Source organism: Papilio xuthus, unplaced genomic scaffold, assembly GCF_000836235.2.
Source record: "Papilio xuthus unplaced genomic scaffold, Pxut_1.1 DF828952.1, whole genome shotgun sequence".
Classification (NCBI taxonomy): domain Eukaryota; kingdom Metazoa; phylum Arthropoda; class Insecta; order Lepidoptera; family Papilionidae; genus Papilio; species Papilio xuthus.
In genome coordinates this window covers 2,690,642-2,711,080 of record NW_013529697.1, presented here as the reverse complement: position 1 = coordinate 2,711,080, position 20,439 = coordinate 2,690,642, and the positions used below count along the sequence as shown (strand labels likewise).

General features: G+C 33.7%; 5 protein-coding genes across 6 annotated transcripts in view; 2 read left to right on the top strand and 3 right to left on the bottom strand.

The window, feature by feature from the left end:
- Positions 1-36: 36 nt before the first annotated feature.
- Positions 37-1,071, bottom strand: RpL40 (ribosomal protein L40). The gene is made up of 3 exons (NM_001312723.1): positions 1,040-1,071; positions 561-793; positions 37-278 (listed from the first exon to the last, which is right to left on the bottom strand). The coding sequence occupies exons 2-3, from the start codon at positions 784-786 to the stop codon at positions 115-117; spliced, it is 390 nt and encodes a 129-aa protein (NP_001299652.1). The 5' UTR covers positions 787-793; positions 1,040-1,071; the 3' UTR covers positions 37-114.
- Positions 1,072-1,343: 272 nt separating this feature from the next.
- On the top strand, positions 1,344-2,422 carry LOC106124407 (uncharacterized). Its single transcript, NM_001312273.1, is given in 3 exon segments — positions 1,344-1,487; positions 1,567-1,746; positions 2,189-2,422. Coding segments are annotated over 3 exon segments (396 nt in total). The 5' UTR covers positions 1,344-1,412; the 3' UTR covers positions 2,330-2,422.
- Positions 2,423-4,990: 2,568 nt separating this feature from the next.
- Positions 4,991-8,781, bottom strand: Synj (synaptojanin). The gene has a single exon (XM_013325256.1). It carries the CDS (start codon positions 8,659-8,661, stop codon positions 5,356-5,358), a length of 3,306 nt encoding a protein of 1,101 aa, XP_013180710.1. The 5' UTR covers positions 8,662-8,781; the 3' UTR covers positions 4,991-5,355.
- Positions 8,782-8,975: 194 nt separating this feature from the next.
- Positions 8,976-14,381, bottom strand: FIG4 (polyphosphoinositide phosphatase FIG4). 2 transcript variants are annotated; one of them, XM_013326091.1, is made up of 12 exons: positions 14,168-14,381; positions 13,886-14,096; positions 13,221-13,653; positions 12,615-12,935; positions 12,187-12,531; positions 11,708-11,906; positions 11,417-11,550; positions 10,753-10,980; positions 10,325-10,511; positions 10,027-10,178; positions 9,708-9,902; positions 8,976-9,501 (listed from the first exon to the last, which is right to left on the bottom strand). In XM_013326091.1, exons 1-12 carry the CDS (start codon positions 14,240-14,242, stop codon positions 9,258-9,260), a joined length of 2,724 nt encoding a protein of 907 aa, XP_013181545.1. In that variant the 5' UTR covers positions 14,243-14,381; the 3' UTR covers positions 8,976-9,257. The 2 variants fall into 2 exon arrangements, with proteins under 2 accessions (XP_013181545.1, XP_013181546.1); XM_013326092.1 differs by lacking the exons at positions 13,886-14,096; positions 14,168-14,381 and having other exon boundaries at positions 13,221-13,445; positions 13,525-13,600.
- A 1,440-nt stretch (positions 14,382-15,821) lies between these two features.
- The window catches only part of tutl (immunoglobulin superfamily member turtle), a 65,303-nt gene continuing 60,685 nt past the window's right edge, over positions 15,822-20,439 (top strand). The window contains exon 1 of the mRNA XM_013319760.1: positions 15,822-16,160. The gene's annotated coding sequence lies outside the window, so the exon portion shown is untranslated. The remainder of the gene's footprint in view (positions 16,161-20,439) is intronic.

The following is a 20,439-nucleotide window of genomic DNA, read 5'->3' as shown; positions in this document are numbered from 1 at the left end:
TTAAATGTGCAAGGAATTATTAGAAAGAAACAAAAATTTGGTTGTTACTTTTATTCCTTCAAGTGTTTACATTTTCAAAATTGCCATTTTTTTGGTGAAATGAAAATAAAATGCTTAATCCTTGATCTTCTTCTTGGGGCGGAGGTTGTTGGTGTGGCCACACTTGGTCTTGCGGCAGTTGGTGGCACGCGGATGGAGGCGAGCATAGCACTTGCGGCAGATCATCTTGTCACAGTTGTATTTCATGGCCAAAATACGGAGGGAAGGCTCAATAGTACCTAAACAAAATTAATATGCTGAATATGTGGTTGTAATAGTATTACAGTTTTATGGAATAGTAGCAGTTGCTTGAGACTTCTCTGAATAAAATATAACCTATATGCATCCAGAATGTTCTATGTTCCAAATTTCAATTAAATCTGTTCAGCTTTTCTTTCTGGGTTTATATGATAATATTCATATACCCAACCAAACTTCGGCATTTATAATGTTCGTACGAAAAGCGATCTATTATTAAGATACACGAAACTAGTGGTGTTACAGATACAAAGTAACATTACCTCCTCGAAGCCTCAACACCAAGTGAAGTGTCGATTCCTTCTGGATGTTGTAGTCGGACAATGTACGTCCATCTTCCAACTGTTTGCCGGCGAAGATCAATCTTTGCTGATCTGGTGGAATGCCCTCTTTGTCTTGAATTTTCGCTTTTACATTTTCGATAGTGTCAGAGGCTTCAACCTCTAACGTTATGGTTTTACCCGTAAGGGTTTTTACGAAGATCTGCATTGTTAAACTGTAAAAACGTAAACACACACTTAAATTTTTGTATATTTTTGTTGGCAAATTATGAAATGGAAAGAACAAAAGCCAATCAAGAAGTCAGATTGACACGCCACGCGGAAGTTTGAATTTGGAATATTATATTCGAATTTTATATGACACGATGATTGCTTATTACAAAACCATTATTATTAAAAATAGAAAACATTTTGCTTATTTTTACCTCTAACAAACATAAAAAATAATTTTTACCACTAACCTTTATAAAATGTGCTTGTAAGAACTGTCACACACGCGAAAAGACAAATTATAGAAGATATGACAGATAGTAAAATATTGTTTAAGTTTGTTATCTGTATCACAGAGTAGTACACCTGATTTTTTTTTTAATTTTTGCAAATCTGATTTTAATGAAATAAAGTAACTAAATACACTGTTCGTCGAATCATTTAAATTAGAACGTAATAATACTACCTATTTAAAGGTCTAAATAAAATATATTTTGCGCTTGTATAAACGGAGAAATAATTTGGTTTCGGAACGCAACTACTGTCTTTGATAAGTACTTGTTTCGTAACAGGGCTAGATTTTCAGGAGCTGTTCTGTAATAAACGTGATATCGATTTAAGAAAATGTACCACCAACTAAGCAAAGTTACCGGCAGGCTGGTCTCTGCGACCCATTTACAGAGCCCACTCTTTCCAGTTGTAAGTATTTGATCGTAGAACTTTGGACAGCATTGCATGATTTTGGGTTTCATATTTAAAGTATACCTTAATTCTGTAGGCACCAATCGCCTTGCAACGAGTGGAAGTACCTCAAATCCAATACAACACGTCCCATATGTCCACTGTGACTGAAGCGTCTGCCTGCCCAGCTCCTGGGTCTCAAAAACTTGTCCCTGGAACCAACGTTCCCTATGCCCCTGTTTCTGAGAAGATCAGGAGACAACAAGAAATTTTCCAGGTAAGATACGTGACATTATTGAAATTTCATTTGTCTGTTTTTGTATAAAAACTTTTCAAATAAAACATTCAGTTTAAAATAGCATGGCTAAATATTTTTTATTGATTTATCTAATTTTTGATCTTTCTGGGTTAGGATCAATAGTATAAATAAAAGTAGCTTGCTTCCTTTAGCATGGGATCGGTAAAATTCCAAAATTAACACAAATCTATGTGTATAGTAACATTGTTCATTCTATGCGAAATAGATTTCTGGACATTAGAATGTAATCATCTCATTTTCTTGTTTTTCACACATTTTATAACATATTTGATCCTATTTCATTTTTAATGCCATAAGTTTATTAGATAATTGATTTATGATTTCGGGAATCATAAAAAATATTTTTCACCTAAAGTATGTTCTATAATATTATCTTTTTATTAATTAATTTTTTTTTCAGAAACATAATGATGTCCCAGTGTTCCTGAAAGGGGGTCCATTTGACAGTATCCTATACCGTTTCACAATGACTCTGTGCATTCTCGGCTTGGCCGGTATTGCACACACTGTTTATAAACATGCTGTACCCAAGAAGAACTAAAATGTTGCTTGTCTTATTATAATTTAAATATTAGATGCAATCGCTGTGTTATAGTGTTTCCTTGTAATCTGGAATAAAGAATTAAACTTGAAAGGTTGTCTTTTCATTGAGCTTTTACAATGTTGACTGCAATTGAAGCATCTCATTGAATATTCTTATGTGATACAAATGTAAAAAATTAAGTGATGGTTAAATTCAGTTCAAATAATCAGTATCCTTGCTGACGAAAAGAAATCTTGCATAAGTGACCAGACCTTCACAAACCTTTTGCAACTGGATGCATTGGCTATCGTTATTACTACAGTAGGACATGTGCCTGGCATGGCCTGTTTTGGTTCTCTAGAGACAGTGTTTACATTATATCACCAATTGTATTAAGCACTACTGTCCTGCCATACATTACCGTATATATAATTTTATATATATAGATATGCAGAGGATGCCCACCCAGGTAGAAGAAATCGATCAGGTTTCTAGATAAGACACATTGCACCTTGTGCTACGTCACTTCAATTGTATACTACTGTAGAAACAGGAAATAAAACAACATCAATGTTTTTTAAACATTCTATTGAAGTTTTGAAATTAAAACTGGCCGTATATTTATTCCGCCGCACTATGCAACTCTCTAACACTTTTTTTAAGCCATTTAAGTATTTTAGGTACATAAGACAATTAGACAACGGTTAATTATATAAATAGGAAAAGCAATACTACTAACATCGTTTCATAAAATTGCTATTTAGCTAACAACGTTCAAGAATTGCAAAAACATTATGACTACCTTGCATAAAGCACTAAATACTAAATTGCATGATAACGCATAATTTAACAACAATTCTTGCAATACGAACACTTCTCTTGTTTTTAACAATTTATCATAAACATGAGTAAACACGACTATTTCATAGCGAAAATGTTTATCTGCAAATAATACAAAAAGCTTTCTTACAATACTTTGTTCGCAGGTGTTAGGAAAAATAAAACAAAAAAATATAAAAAAAAAAACTAAAAATGTGCATCAGGTACCTTACACTAAAAATAATAAATGTTTAATATGAAAATAAAAAAGGCTATTAAATAGGAACAAATATTACATCAATAGTAAAATAATATCTTACAAAGTAAGACAAATAATTAAGTAACTTAAAATAAAAAAAAGCTCATCAACTTTTAACATTTCTAAAAAACCTGCACTTTACCAAAAACACGAATTAACTTAATAAGTGCTGACTGGTAGGAAAATGTAATCCAAAAAGTAATATTAAAAATTAACCATTATATGCAGAAAAATATTAATTATAATAATTTTTTTATAACAGTATTTCCTTAATCTAATCGTTGTTATTATTTATTAATTCTACAGCAATTTGAAATATAAAATTTTACACATGATGTTTCTTGCCAAATCACAATAAATTACCAATTAACAATGTATTTAAATTAATTATATCATGTAGCTTTTTTTTCCAACAATCAAATTAATATTTAAATTATCAAATATTAAATCATATGTCAACATAAATACATTATATTAAAAACATATTATATATTTTCAGAAAAAATATTGTTCAATAAGGTGAGAGATTCCACTAGACAAGATTTTTTGAAGAAAAATGCTTACACAGCCATAAATAAACTTAACAAGTAGACAAAAAATAAATTAGAAATATGTGGTGTATAACAAAAGTAAGACAATTATTAAATTTCTTCAATTCATCGAAATAATTAAATAAAAATCCACCAACACCAAACCACATCTTATTATTAATCATAGACATAAAATTAAGAAATACTTGAATTATATAGTCAAGTTTTATTTTGATAATTTTGATACTCGCTTCTAAAAAACTAAAATGAAGCGGAAACACATTTTAATATAATTAATTTTTATTCCGAATTACAAAAACTATTGTCTGCTCTACTCCTACTTTTGTACCCTTAAGTAAGACAGGGAAAACATATATAATAATAAACAGTAGATAAAATATCAATATTTGCTTACATGAACTTTATATTAATTTCAATATTTTAAATTAATCTCAATTAGGCATAACTAACAAAAACTATTTTAAATTCATAGACCTTGACTTCATTGAATAGATGAATTAAATATTTTTAAATTAAATTTTAAACCAGTCTTATAATAAATTTCACTTTTAATAACTTTACTGGACAAAGTTTATCTATAAATTAACTTTAATGTAATATAGGAGAGCTTTGCTTCATGTTATAATTTTTTAAACCAACAACACATTTTTTTAGAGATCAGTACTTCAAGAATTTTACATTATGTTACTGTTTTCATTCACGTTGGAAAAACTTGATAACAATATGTTTTGGTCAATGGAAACTCCAGAGTATTATGACATTTACACCAAAACAAACTGTGTCATGTTATGTTTAACACATCCTCAATGATTAGCAATTTTTATCTCTTGATATTTAATATGTTGATAATAAAACATCATGAAGTACACTGTACATTATTATCAGCTTATAAAATTACTCAATGATATGAATAAAATTGGTAATGTTGACAAAAGACCTGGTTGTTGGTGCAAAAACTGCACCACAGAATAAAAGGATAAGAGACTTGAAATTTAAAATGACGACACAAAATTGTAAATATAAAGTCATCCAGCATGTCATAAATATAAAGATTTATATTTTAAATGTATATTGAGTTTGAACATGTTTTAAACTACACAATGTTAATTATTTTTTGTTTTGAACATCTTTTCAACTCAACATTAATTCTGAGGGAAAATATTTTATAACAGCATTTAATAACACGAACAAAGATTTACATTGATAGAAACTACTATACATCTACGAACCAATAACAAAACCAACAAGTTATTATACCTTTAAATCTAATTAACTTTATTGATATAATTTATAATGTATATTTAAACATTCTACACACAGCTTGCAATACACTTGCCAATTGTACAATACATATATAGTAAAATGCATTTGTATACAACTATGGAATTTACGTAACGAGATATTACGTATTAAGTTTATGTAACAGGTCGCGGGCGAGCAGGTAATGGGGGAGGTGCACCTTGACGCGCGGGTACGGGAGGTGGAGGACCCGTAGGAGGTGCAGCATTCGTAGGAGGAGGGGTAGAGCTTTGCGGCGGAGGAGGGGGAGCACACGACGGAGGAGGAACACTATCAGGTGGTGGCGACGCTATTGGTGGTTGCACGACGCTCGCTCCAGAGTCTGGGGGGAGCGGGGCAGGTCTGGGAGGCGGGGGCCGAGCGGGGCTCGCCACCGGCGCTCGTGACGGCAGCAATGGTGTGGGAGAAGGAGCTGGAGGCCTGCTCGGCTGCTGTCGCCGCGGCGTCGGCGGAGCTGACCTCAGCGGCCGTTCCGGTTGTACCTCACCAAATAATGGAATCGTATTGTTTGTACACAAGTTGATTTCGGACCGTACTATGTCCACCCAGTTGGGAGATTTCAAAGTTATGCGGAAATATAGTGATGCTACAGAAATATGGCCTTTCTGGGCAGCCGCCAGCGCGTGTTGGCCATCTCTGAATGTTATACTCAGGGTGTGGTCGTCTATAAAACGTACTAATGTTACGTCACCGATCGTCGCTAATTCTTGTAAGATGGCAGACATAACGTTATCATCGAAAACTGAATCTTCGCCATCGATATCATCAAAAGGCTGCACAACGATGCTGGCATCCGGGGGACCGAGATCTTTTACAACTTCGTAAAAAACTTCCATACACTTAGTGTAACTAACTTGCAGTACTTCTATTTCCAATATTGCTATTACCGGTCGATGATCGCTTTGTTTCAGTTCTGCGCGTCCATAGTAAAGTAATTTTCCTGCAGCCAATTCGGATGTTGTTTCCGGGTCAATGGTGTGTTTCCTGCTCCTCCATAGAACTCTGTCAGTCCAAGCCGGCGCTCGGCATTTTTCACTAGTATCATAATCATCACTGAATAGGTCATACTTATAAGTAGGCGGAAAAGTGATTTCTCCTTCGAAACAATTTTTAAAAACCAAACCCTGAGACTTTTGTCTTGTTAACTGGTCTTGTTCTAAAAGTCGTTGCAAATTGTTCTGTGCAGCCAATAAGCGCGACTCTTCCTTATCTAAGTCTATGCGATAATTGAAATCTCCACACCAAAATACATAATCATGAGAGTAAAGAGATCTTCCCATAGGGAAAGCAATCTTTCTAGTAATTTCCGTATAATCAGCATTACGTTCGGATACTTGCGACTGTCCTGCAGCAAAATGAGCACAGACAAAAGATAATGATGTGCCATAAATCACCATTCTTATTACAACAGCTCCTTTGTTACCTGTGGCGCCACCTAGACCAGTTTTAACTGAATCAAGTGCCACATCTCTTATATGCGGAATTAGGTCCTTCCTAACAAATATGAACAGACAAACTCCTACTAATTGATGACTAGATAAGAGAGTATACGAAGCATCTCTGCTTAATACTTTTTCTAATTCTTCGCTCCAGGCTTTAGCATTATCAGAGCTAGCAGCCATTATATTGCTTGCATTTAAATCAACAATCTCTTGGAATCCTATAGCAAAGATGTCAGATGGTTGTTCACTCATATTTACTGTTGATACTAAAGATGAGTTAGGACAATCCAAAAGCCAATCAGCTAAAGATACATCTTTATAGGCCAAACTTCTGAAATGTTTGCCTCCGTTGACATTGTATGTACCAATAGTAATCCGAATGCTGGATGGTTGAGTAAATTCATTTGCTCTACGACACATTTCTCTCAACACCGGAGTTGAGGTATGAAGGATATTTGGAGGTAGTAATATTCTTGTACGATCAGCAAGCTCTGAGTTCAATGTAGATCCCAATAACAATATGTCAATTGCTTCTTGTTTAGAATTATCTAACAGATTGTTCTGAATAGTACGAGCGGCTGACCTGGCTCCATCTATAAGCTTTGAACCACCCTGTATAGCTCCAGTGCCTGCATAGATTTTAGAAATCTCATTTCCATTATTTATCCACATCTGTTTAAATACCTCTTCAAATCTATTCACATTTTGTTTTTTATCCACACATTGCAAAAGCATCAGTTGAATAGCCAACATTTCTAAGCCAATAAATGTTTGTATTGAGTTGGTTCTGTCTAAACAATCCAGGCAATTAGTGCGGATAACACCTTTTTGAATATTATAGATGTCAACACTCCTAGCACTAAAGATGCTAATATCATCGTAATTTTTCTCAATAACTTTCTTGAATTTAGCTAGAGCAGATTCTATAGATGAACCTCTTACTTCTTGATGGTAATCGAAAATAATCTGTATAACATCAGAATGTGCTGATTCATTAAGATGTCTTTGATAAGCATTGCTAAGTGTAGCTTCACCTTCACTGCCACCAATCAAACTTGAGCCTAGCAAATTAACAACAATTATTGATCCATAATTGCGTTTTAACTGTGAAAAGTGTCTGTCGCAAGCACTGGTTGATGCATCATACCCTCGAGACATTTTTACCTTATGAGATCCTACTTGAATACCCGGCTGCTCCCAGAATAGTGGCACTGATCCTCTTGTTTGTATATAGGATGCTACAGAATCATCAATATATATAGCTTGTTCTGTTTCAACAAAATTGGCAACATTTCCATCATCATTACATCCTCTTACATTGAAACGAGTACCAGCTCGCTCACAACTTAATCTTGACACAAGCACTGCCCTCGCCTGCCGGTGGCCAACATATATAGTACGGATTTCTACTGAACCACACATAGCTCTAGTCAGCCAATCTTCACAATCAATACCAAATCTAATAAGATGTATAAAAAGAGTTCTGTTCCAAAAGAATCTATTATCCGGATTAGCACCTTTACTTTTCCTCTGAGCGCAAAGAGTTAAATCAAAGAGATTATCTTGAACTTTACCAGAGTTCCATGAAAAGTAGAAAGTACCAGAATTCAACAACTTTCGAACTTCAGAAACTTTATCTTCTCCTTGAGATTGATAGAATAGAGGAAGAAACTGTGTTTGTGTTATTTTAAATACTTCAACATCACCCACCTTTCCGACGGAGCAACATCCCACCACCAGTACAAGATAAAGCAGGCAACTTTCACCGGCGTTTAGTTGTAAAACTCCCAAACAGCCGTAAGCATCGGCGATTTTATGGTATTGTTTTCGAAGAGTTTCCGTTTCTTGAGACGACAACGACACCACTGCTTGAGATTCAAAAAGCAAAGCCGTGTCTTTATTTCTATGTTGTAAAATTATACTATAAGGGTTTGGTGGCGATGACTTTTCTAGGACTTTAAAACCTTTTGACATAGCCATGTTTGCTTTTTGAATAGAAATTACATTCAGAAAACAGCCATCCACCCTCCACTTAGATTTTCACTTTAATAAAATATGATTTACATGAAAAATCGACCATCGACCGATTCGATTACAAGAGAAATGTCATCACTGTCATTCTATGATTGTCATTTTAGCTGTCATTAAGTTCAGAAACTTCTTTTATAGAAAAAGTATAAAAAGATTTTAAAATTCTATAAAAATTATTTTTTTAGAATTAAAATAGGTGTTTCAAAAATCAAGCAACTATATACAAAAATAATCCAAACGTTACAAAGAGAAATTAGGTGTATTATAGAATTCAAAGAAGCAATTTATAGGGATAACTAAGTTGTACATTAGAGTTTACTACATTTATAAAATTTAACGACATCCGTTTCCATTCAAATCGCATTTCCAATATGCAAAAAAATGGGGAAGAAGGATGGGAAGAGAAAATAGTAGGAGCTTATTCTCTTCAATGGGAACGCAGTAGTATACTATTTTATCATGGTATTTTGTTCTCACTGCTGCAAAATTGTTTAGTTATTAACTACATTGTTCAATATAATACTTTGTATTATAACTTGAATAAATTATTTAACATTAAAATTGACATATTTCTTATATAAAGCGAGGGAGGCGGCTGGTACGGTGATTCTGCCGCTGTTCCTTTGCACGTAATTTTGATATATTTCTTTGGAGGCTTTGGTAACTGTTGGCGGGATGACGTCGACCGTGCTGTCAATTGTGAATGCGCTACTGACAGTCATCACGATGTGTATATCGGGTTCGTATTGCGGATTCGATCGCCGCTCGAAGTTCACGTATCGTCTATACCTGAAATATGATTAGTATTTAAATAATTTGCTAAGAATATTTTAATTTCTACCTTAAGTCAATGGACTTTAGAGGCGACAGATTTTTTAATTATATTTAGAGGAGGTCACTCTAATTGACAAGAAAAAGAAACCTCAAACATTAAAAATTGTTTTTCTTAAATTATATAGATAAAAAAAACAAAAGCTTCAAGACTTCAATCTTACACAATCATATCTCTCTTGCTTGGTTGCTTCAATGTAATCGCATTGGATCGCTTGATGGCGGGGAACATGGGCTGGTCTTCGGGCTCCTCGGGCGAAAGCAATTTGTCTACCAGAGACAGTGGAGACGGATTGATCTGCCGGGAGCTGGGCGTAGAGCTGGTCAGGTCGTCATCCGATGACGAGCCGCTGTTGGAACTGAAACCAAAGTACACAATAATAGTTAGAGATATTTTATCATATAGTATTACAAAGATGCTTAGTTTTTTTTTCATCAATCATCTAATGAGTGATGGAATATTCGAAAAAGTGTGATTCATACTCGCTGGAGTTGTTAGACGTGGTGCTGGATCGTCCGCTGATGACGGGGTTTTTGGAGGCAGGGCCCTTGCTCTGACCAACACTGCGGCCGCGCACCACAAACGGACTACAGCTCTCTGACGACGGTGCCAAGTCGCGAAGCGTGTGGAACATCTGAGACCAGAAAGAGTTATACTGACCTTACGATATATTACCTATTTTCTTTTTACAACTCACCACTTACAGACAATTCCGACATTTCCTATGTTATTTATTTCATCTATTAATATAACAACATAAATAAGAAAAATGTAACTGACCTTGAACTCGAAGCATTCAGTGAAGACAGTGTACTCGAAGGGGCGGTTGTACTCCTGGTAGGGGTCCAGCATCTCGAGCGCGCCGTCGCCCTGCGTGCCGATGATCTCGCAGCACAGCTTCCGCATTTCGTTGCTAGGCAGCGGCAGGTGACGCACCACCTCGTCATCCCACCACTTTGTTAACGACCTGTCGAAAAAAAAAATCTATGGTCTATTAAGATTTTTCAGAGTCCAAAAACTTTAAACTTACTCTCTCTTTGCAAATATATATGTTTGTTTTTATGTGTATATCCATTTTATTGTGACAGCATTTCGGTTAAAGACTCGACAAATTTTGAAGTATAAAATGTCATTTTTATTTTCCCCGGAGTGTTATATTCTCAAATTGGTAATAAACGTTAAAACGTTAATTATCAAACTAACAATACCTTCTATTTGGTATATAAACCATTGCTTCGGGATGATGAAAGTAATAATCAGTAGGGTAGTCCCAAATAGCCGGCTTGGTTGGATCCGGGATGAAAAGTCCAAGGAACAAATTCATTGTATTCTGTTTTTCAGCATCGGAAAATGTGTTGGAATAATATCGGCTTAGTGTCTGCATTATATCATTCCCGTGAGACGACCATGGAGCAGTTTTCCTATACGTTTTTATTCTGAAAATTAAAACTTAATATGAATTAATGGATTATTGTTAAGGAACTTTATAATAGCTCTGAAAATGTTATATATTTTATTGACAGTATAACAACTCCCATGAATATAATAAATATATTTAAACTTGTATAATTAGTTTTATTTAGTAAGTTTTGATGTTATGAATGGACATTACCAATTTTAATAGATATAATAGTTTATTTTTTGATACTGAATTTTATAAAATCGTAAAAAGAGCAATAACATTTATGTATCAAAATTTAATTACTAAAAATTTGTTATAAAGTTTTACCCAAATATTCTACTAATATTTTTACGTTTCCAAATTAGTAATAGCACTCAAAATTGCAACTGGTAAAGACAAAGACCTTTATCAACATAAAACAGACATTAGACCTATATATAGTTACAATATTATATGTTTGCTATACATACCTATGAACTAACTGAGAGCCTCCGTACTGCAGCGCGAGCGTGTCTCCATGGTCTTCATATAAACCTTCCAGAAGTCTCACGCAATCTGAATCAAATTCTATAACTGGCTCACCGATAAGGCCTAGAGCGTAAAGCTGAAAATAAATAAAATTTTCTTTATGAACACCATTTAATTAATTTTTTATCAATAATTCTATCATTAGGGTTAAATACACAGTTATTGGCTTATGTTATGCGACGTTATATTGCAAAAAAATTACGTTTTTTTTGGAATGTGGAACGGTAACTAACCTGATGAGCTAGTACGCATTTTCCGATAGCAAACTGCGCAGTATTCGTCCTGTCTAAACAATCGACACAGTTGACTCGCACAACGCCAGTCTGCAAGCGGCCGGCCTGGTGACCCGGCACACCGCTCTCGTCGTCGTAGCCCTTACAGCTCATGAATATACCCGTGCGACGGACTACTGTGCGGGCTATTGCGGATAACCTTGCAAATATTATAACTATGTTTAAATTACTATTGACACTGTTCTAAAAGTGTGCACCAAAAAATAGAAAACAGAATCAAGCCTGGGAATAGACCACAAATTACTTGGATATGGAAAATGGATGTTCACTAAATTTGCTCCAATGTTTTTAATTTTTCAATTAATTTATTTTGTTATGTGTATGTTGTCTCAGTTTATATTGTCATAATGATTTGGACAGTATTTGTCTCACCGCCAAAAATGGAATGATTAAAAAAAAATATTCAAAATTAAACTTACTTATCTAAAACTTTGGCATCTGCTCCTTTGTTCATTCTCGCCATATCTAAATGGAAATACTGTATGGCGTGTTCCGGTGGTAAAAATTGGTTTAAATATTTCACAGCATTACTTATCACATCGGTTAAAAGAGATTCGTGTTTCTTCTTCTCTCTCTTCTTGACTAGATTTAATATCATGATCGGTGAACCATATCTCCTCATGAGATTATTAAAATGTTTTGCTGGTATTTCTGCATAAGGATCACTAAGGTCTATAGATATGGCTGGCTTGGGTACCATCTTCGATATATCCTGTGACCAATAACTGGGTATTGAACCCCTCATTTGCACAAATGAACTGAACCTGAAAATTTTATATTTTAAATGAAATGATGATGCTTTTTCATGTTGTATTTTTTAAATTAGATACATATATGATTTTCTCACCTGCCAGCAGCAAATGAAGATATCATTGAATCATGAACAATCTGTTCAGTTTCCACTTCATTAGCAACATCACCATGTAGGTTGGCTCCTCTTTTTAAAAATCTAGTTCCAGCATATCTGTTACTTCTTCGAGCTATAAGTGTAAGGTAAATTGGTCTACCAAATATATTTAAGTTGCTTTGTTCTATAAAACCATGGACTATATATAATATCCAATCTGGATGTAGGTATGAATGTACAGCTGACAGCAAATGGCTGTTCCAAACAAATCTCCACTCAGGTACTGTTCTGATGCCAAACTCAAGTCTTTGACTTTGTCCCCTTAAAAATAAAATGTAATTTCAAATTTTACTTGCTCAACTATGTCAAGGTGACTTTTGTTTGCAACTTCGTGACTCTCCTATTTCCTCATGTAGCGTGAAATCGTTCAATTGAAATGTAGACTTAATTGTACGTAACTATCTGACTCATACCGATGTTTCTAGATTATTTCTTAGATAAATATACTCCCTATGTCTTAATAAATCTTACTAATATTACAAAGGCAAATATCTAGGTGGATAGCCACGGGCGACAGCTAGTACTACATAATACACAAAAAATTACCCAGTTTTTTCCTGTCTTTGTTGCAACTGTTGTTTCCATGTTTCAAATATATCTTCATCGTCATCTTCATTATCCTTACAAATGCATTTATTGTCTTCACTGTTTTCTGAATTCAAATTAGAATGATACACAGCTGCGGTTATCGGTTTGGGAAATAACGCAGGAGCTAATTTCCTTGGTGGTGCCATGTTCATTTGCAATGTATGTGTGATATCATAGCTGTAGCTATAATAGAAATTAGTTGATAAATCTATTGCTAAGAACATTTTGAGATATCTCTGCTCATCGGGATGTGGGGGCTTACTGTTGTCACTTGGTATATAGATTGTGGCCGTATCTTCTATTTTGTATATGGAATGTGGACCAATCACAGCTATCTTTCTTCTCTTTGTTACCAATATAATGTAGTATCCTTCCAAAAATCTTATGAAGCCTGAAATGTTTAAGTAGCATTAAATGTAAACGATTACTAGAAAAATTATTAAAATGCAATGCAACAGCAATGTTTCATTTATAAATTTATTAAAAAGGTTATGAACCTTTAAATAAAGATACAGAAATTCCTACATTCTTGATGTAATTATTATTTATCAAATTATTTTCCTTATTTGACCCAACAATTATTGTCAAAATCTTGTCATGTTTATGTTATAATTAGTACTTACCAACAATTCCAAATGCAGAAACAAGTTTATTAAAGCCCGGTGATCTATTACCCCTGTTACCAAAGCCAATCATGTTTAATAATTGGTGTATTTCTTGCTTGTTGTACTCCACTTTATCATCAACCAATATCAATTCTCTAGGGTCAGTTCTATCAATTTTAAGTACACGAAATCTGGTTTGAGTGTTGTTTGAACCAATAAGATAAAACCTCTGTAACAAAAGTCAATTATTATAAAAATTCAAGAAAGTACCACTGTTTTCTGTAATCACAAAACATTTACCGCTTTAGTTTCATATAAGGCTATCCGTTGAATAGAACTGATAATTGGGTGGAATATAATATTTCGCTTCGACATTTTTATGTCTTTTTGTTATGATACTAATGGAATTTAAAACTGTTTAATTAATTATAGGTAACGCTAATTTTACAGGACTGATTTGTTTTTCTTTGTAGAACATTAACTAAAAACAGATTACAAATACAAATATCGTCAATGTTTTGTCACTGTCACAATTATACGGAAAAATGACATTGATATTGTCATGTCATTGACACTTACTTTCTTTGCTGTTGCCATATTTTTTTTTACTTACCTACCTTTTTAAGAGGTACATTGGGTAGCTTTCAATTTTTCCGTTAAAAAAACGATATAATATACGTATTACAGCTATTGCGCCAAATTACACTTTATTTTATAAAACCTTCCGTCGAAACATATTATGTACATACTAGTGATTAATAGTTGAGAACGGAAACAATAAATAAACGCTTGCTTTTTACTCCTCGATAGATGGAGCCTTATTACAAACGAAAGAAAATTTATACGTTTTATAATAAAACACAAACTATACTTTAAAACCTAAAAGAACTTTAAAATAATTTAATTATGAAATTTTTAACATGTGAATTTTTTTTGGAGAAATACAATGCACTATAGAAAATAAAATTGCACTCTATTTATCGGCACGCGTAACTCATATTACAGATGCCGATTCCTATGAGAAAATGGTAGCTAGAATTTTAATCCATATGTCAATTAAATAATTTTTAACAAATTTTAATTCAAAAAAATGCAGGTACATCGCCTGACACTTTCCTTAAGGAAACGGTTCCATCCTGTAGAATTCTGGCCTTAATAACAATCAATTTTTAATATAAAATGGCAATAAGCATAAACGAAGTTTAAGGGTTACTTAGTCCCTTAGTGAAAATGCTTAGCCTTAGATGTGAGTGCGGAAGATACTGCTGTAGATTGTACAACTATTATTCTAAAGATGTACATTAATACCCGTAAAGGATTCATTAATGCAAGGCACGTAATTTGGGTCATAATTAACAAACTCAATTCTAATAGGTGTAAGTGCAATAAATCTTTGAACACCGTGTTGCATTTAAATTGCGGCCTTACGAATATATTATTATAGTAGTAGTTTAGTATTATAATAACCGATCTACGATTCGGGTAGGTATTAAATTCAATGTCCTTACCAAATAATGTTAAAATCATAATTTAAGATATGGACAAATTGCTATAATGCTAATCAAACATACTATAGTCAGTTATGTATTAAATTCTAATAAAATAAATCATTATTATGTACATAGTCAGGTGACGTGACGACGTGGGAAAAATTTAAGTCAGTAATGAATCTCGATAGTGTTATAATTCATGATTGTTGAAAAAAATAATCTTTTAAACTACATGATAGTTACAAATGCATTAGAGAAGAACATATTCGAAGTGTTCCTGTGTTCTCTATATTATTTGGGAAAGTTTAAACTTATATATGGATATTGTGTTTGTACGGTGTAATAGCTTCACATTTGGCTATGAAGAATTAATCCGGTCCAGTTTTGCCAGACATGAGGTGTGTCGCAGGCTTTTAGGGCAACGGAGTCCTAGAGTAAGGAGGCGCGCGTGCGCGGGAGGGCGCTAGTGTCGGCGGCGCGGCAGTCCCGTGTCTACCGGCGTGCGTGAGAGACGTGGTTATAGATTCCCGCGCATATAACCGCTAATCGGTCTCTGCAAAAAACACGACGCGCCCATGGCTGCAGCCGTTATCGAATAGCTGATAGTGTTATATTGTCTGTTTATGTGATGATCACAGAGTTAATGTTAAGTTTAAAGCACACGGCGTTAGTAAACAACCGGTCCAGATAGGGAGGCTGCGTTGCCTCGCGCCCGGTTACGGTGGAATGCAGCAATTTTAACTACTGCGGACCTCGAGGGATCCATTTCGAAATTGGGATTGAAATACAATTTCAGTGTTAAGGTAAGCAAGCCTTATTTAGAAGAACATGACGTTCGTTATAAATATTTAATGTGATTCTTGTCTTACTCCTTATATTTCGCTTATATCGCGCTAATAAAATGATGGTATTCGCGTTAAAAGAACCTTCATTATGTATTAAACAAATCCTAATGGGAAAGTTGGTTTAAGTAATAGTTTTTTTTATTAAATATTTATTTACTAATATGCAGGTACGCATAATATTAGTTAACAAATTGAAAACAATTGACTGTCTCAAGCATGTCTACATTATCAATGTGTATTTTGTACTATGTAAATATATTTTATATTTTATTTTAAATATATTTTATTTTTAAAAAGTGACCCAGATGTTACATGATACGCTCACGAAACTGAAGACTCCGATTCGAATCCCAGAAAACTCGTATTTTAAATAGTTACATAGATTAGTGGTTATATGTTATGCTTGTTCATGTTTTTAAATAATTTATGTACATAAATGAAATTTTCAAATTGATTCAGTTGTGCTTTACCTGCCTACTCCTTTTTACATAGTCGTGACGTATCGAGTGTATTTTTAATTTGAAATTCTTAAAATCTTACTTCTTACTAATATTATGGATGGATGTGTGGATGGATGGATAAATGTTTGTTTGAAGGTATCTACACAATGGCTGACGGATCTCGATAACATTTAGCATATGTACATATAGAACATATTTTGGAAGAACACATAGGCTTATAGTTAAGAAAGTTTTTTTTTTAATTCCTCGCTGACGGAGTCGTGGGCGATAACTAGTTATAAATAAACGTTAAAAATATTTCTTTAGGCGTTATAGGTTTAAAAATAGCTACGTATGTACATCGCATTGTAAGGTTTTATGTTACAAATTGCGTAACGGTATTTCCTCATTCAAGAGTTCATGTAATTGTGATATCAATTTACTAAGTTATAATAAGTTTTATTTATAGTTGCTGGTAATCATGTATGTTATTATAAATCATGTATAAAAAGCGCGGAAAATCGGTACACGTTTGAATACTTTTATTTCGTTACACGGATAATTTTCGTGCGTAAATGATTATTAATAATTTATATTCTTTTAGAATATTCTTTATTGATCTCAAGAACATATTTAAGTATACGTTTTGAATAAAAAATTACAATGACTTTTAATTCACTTGGTATTATTGAAGCGCTAATAGTGTAGTGACTAGGAGTGTGGATTACTGAATTTGCGATCGTGTATTTAACTATAATTTTTAAAATTTCAATTAAAATTTATTTCATTAAATGTCAGATAAAACCCATATTACGCTGAGCGCAGTCAAATTAACATTTCCAGAAGTCGTGACTCGATACAATTGCAGATAATTCGGTCAGTCGAGAATAACCAGTCACAATCCATAGCAGGTACGAGAGACAGATTAAGTAAGATTCATCACTTTCTTTTACAAACGACGACCAAGAACGAAGAGAATGGCTCCATTCAATACCGTTCTAAATTTCTCACGGCAACAATTATTTATGCGGTCCCGCGAAATAAAATCCGAAGAACGCATTGTTACGATATCTTTTTCTATTCGTTCTTTTTATGTGTGGCAAAGGTGCCGCCGTCATTCAGCCAGGTCGGCTCATTTAATTCCTGATTTTATTACAAAATTTTACATAACTAGGTATGGCATAACGAAATAAGATTTTAATATGAAATAGGATTATTTTGTAACAGATATTCACGCTTTTGTAATGGCTAAGTTAAACATATGTTAAGCTTAAATATACGTTTATCAATATGATTTGATTTGTTGAGAATAGGTTTGACATGAATTCTTTAAAATTTGACTGCTTGTAAAAATGCAGGGTTAGAGCCTTATCCGTAGATAGCCAAGGGTCTATGCTTGTGAGGCAGGACAGTGAACTTGTCTAAAAATGGTTGGTACAATCGGTATTCCAGTGTACCGGGAACAGCAAACAGAATACCGGTGCGCTACCGGTATTCCCATATTAAACTCCAATGGCACAAGCTATAGGTATATTTCAACTGACAATAGCATAATTTCTTTTCGGATTTGTATCTTTGTTTATTAGAGTGCTTGTAGCCTAAAGACCTTTACCAACATATTGAAGAATGTAGTGTTATTTGATTTGTATTCTTCCCCGGAGTGTCATAGCCTAATTGTTTTTTTTAATTAAATGTAAGTTAGCGTTTTGAACTAATTAACGTAAAATTGTTACAGGTGATATCAAAGCCTCCATCGCTCTCTTTCCCGGCTTTGGGTTTCGAACATTTGATTATATTTTCCTCGGTCCATTATGGGATTTGAATTAATTTTCTCCCGGTTGGTTTTAAGTATTATTAACTTTGTGGGTATTAAACTATCTAACTAATGAAAATTTTAAAAGCCTGAATAACAAAAATGTTAATAAACATATATTTAAATTGCTTATACATTTTACAGTACGGTTTAATTAGCAGGAATAAGACTTATTCCAAAAAGTTAAAAATATTTCCTTGTAGCAGAAATCTACTTAGCAACTGCTATAATTATAACGACATGAGTTGTGTGGGGAAATAAGCTAGATAAAAGTAAAGTATGAAACTGCCTCTATTGTACAAGACTTAAGAGGGTTGCTTTCATTCAACGTATAATTTACATTTTCTGCGTTACTCTAATTCTTGCTTCGTGGCTGTATGCCGATGTGGCCTTAACCTGTTTTTCGAGTGACGATTCTTCGCGTTCACGTGTATTCATTATTTACAACGAACGCTTTTATCGTTGCGGCCCAGGGATGCCAAATATAACCGTTTTACATTTAAACTTACGGGTACTGTATGAAAAATACCTATATTGAAAAATAAAGTTTTTAAAAAGACTTGAACACAGTTAACATATAGACACAAAACTTGTATAGACTTGAACAGTTTTTTGACCAACTACCAATGTGGTTTGTATGTGCATTTTACTTAAACTAAACATAGACATTATCTGAAGTCCAAAACCTCATTCGAGCAACAACTGCTGCTTTTGCGAGTTCTACGACATTTATAGTCGTAGTTTAAAAACATATCCAGGTCTTAATTGGTTTGACCCAATTGTACTGCAGTTTAAAATTAAATGCTTTCTGACAAACTTTAACTGCATCACATGTAGTTTAGCTAAAACAGTTTCAACTGCAATATAGCTAATTTTGGATGGGTCCCATCTAATTGATGTTGTTACTTCGTTGTCATTACAATATATTGGCTTAAGAAACTGCGAAATACAATTTAATTATTTTCTTAAAATCCTTAAACCCAAAACAACTTCTAAAAAAATTAAAGTGAAATATATTGTATTAAAAAAAAAAAATTGAGGATATCACAGCTTGTGATATAAACTTACAACGTGCGATGAATAAAAATTTAGTCGTTTTTTTAATAAAGGAAATATGTGAAATCATAACCTAGCTGATGACATTTGACACTGACATAAATATTTAAGTGCTGCCAACCAATAATTAAAAAGCGTTTGACATTTTGCATGCTGTCCAATCTATTTCTCTTGTAACCAAGAATTGTAACGTTAGAATTTCTCGATTTTTACGAGTGTTTGTCGTTCGAAAATTTTAAACATAGTTTCGCTGGTTCTCATGATGCCTCGCGGAAAGTTAACGAAGCGTGTCCGGGCGCTGGGAACTGGGAACTTCGCCCGTGTTGGATGAGAGCCGTTCGGAATGGAATAAAATTCATAGCACGTAATTGTGGCGTGCGTGCCCCCGCCGTATTGTAAACATGTCGAACAATGAGCATAATAATGCGCGCCGTGGCGCTTTATGCGTGTTTGGTAGCGACGGTTTCTCTTGTTTTCGACTTTACTAATTTTATATGGCTTTCGTTTTCAATTATTAAACTTGTGTGTTATGTTGGATGAATAATTAATGTAAAACTCTATAACCGCATTGCGGCAATGACATTAAAGTACCAATATGTATTAAAAATCACAGTTATAACGCGATAAAAACGGTATTATTAATTTCAATTATAACTTAAAACTTGTAACTTAAGTACGTTCCCTTCAGTTTTAACCGTGCTGTTAACTGAAGGTATGTAGCAACATAAAGTATTTACAGTGTCATGAATGCCTTATCAATTAAGGATATTTCTATTATTTTTTTAATTTATTTTTAATGGTATTCGTATTATATGAATGTCTTCCATTTAGGTATAATTAAAACGGTAATACACATAAATCTTTATTATACATTTTAGAAATCTAGGAAACCTCTTTTCTAAAATAAATCGAAGTCTAGTCCGCTTCA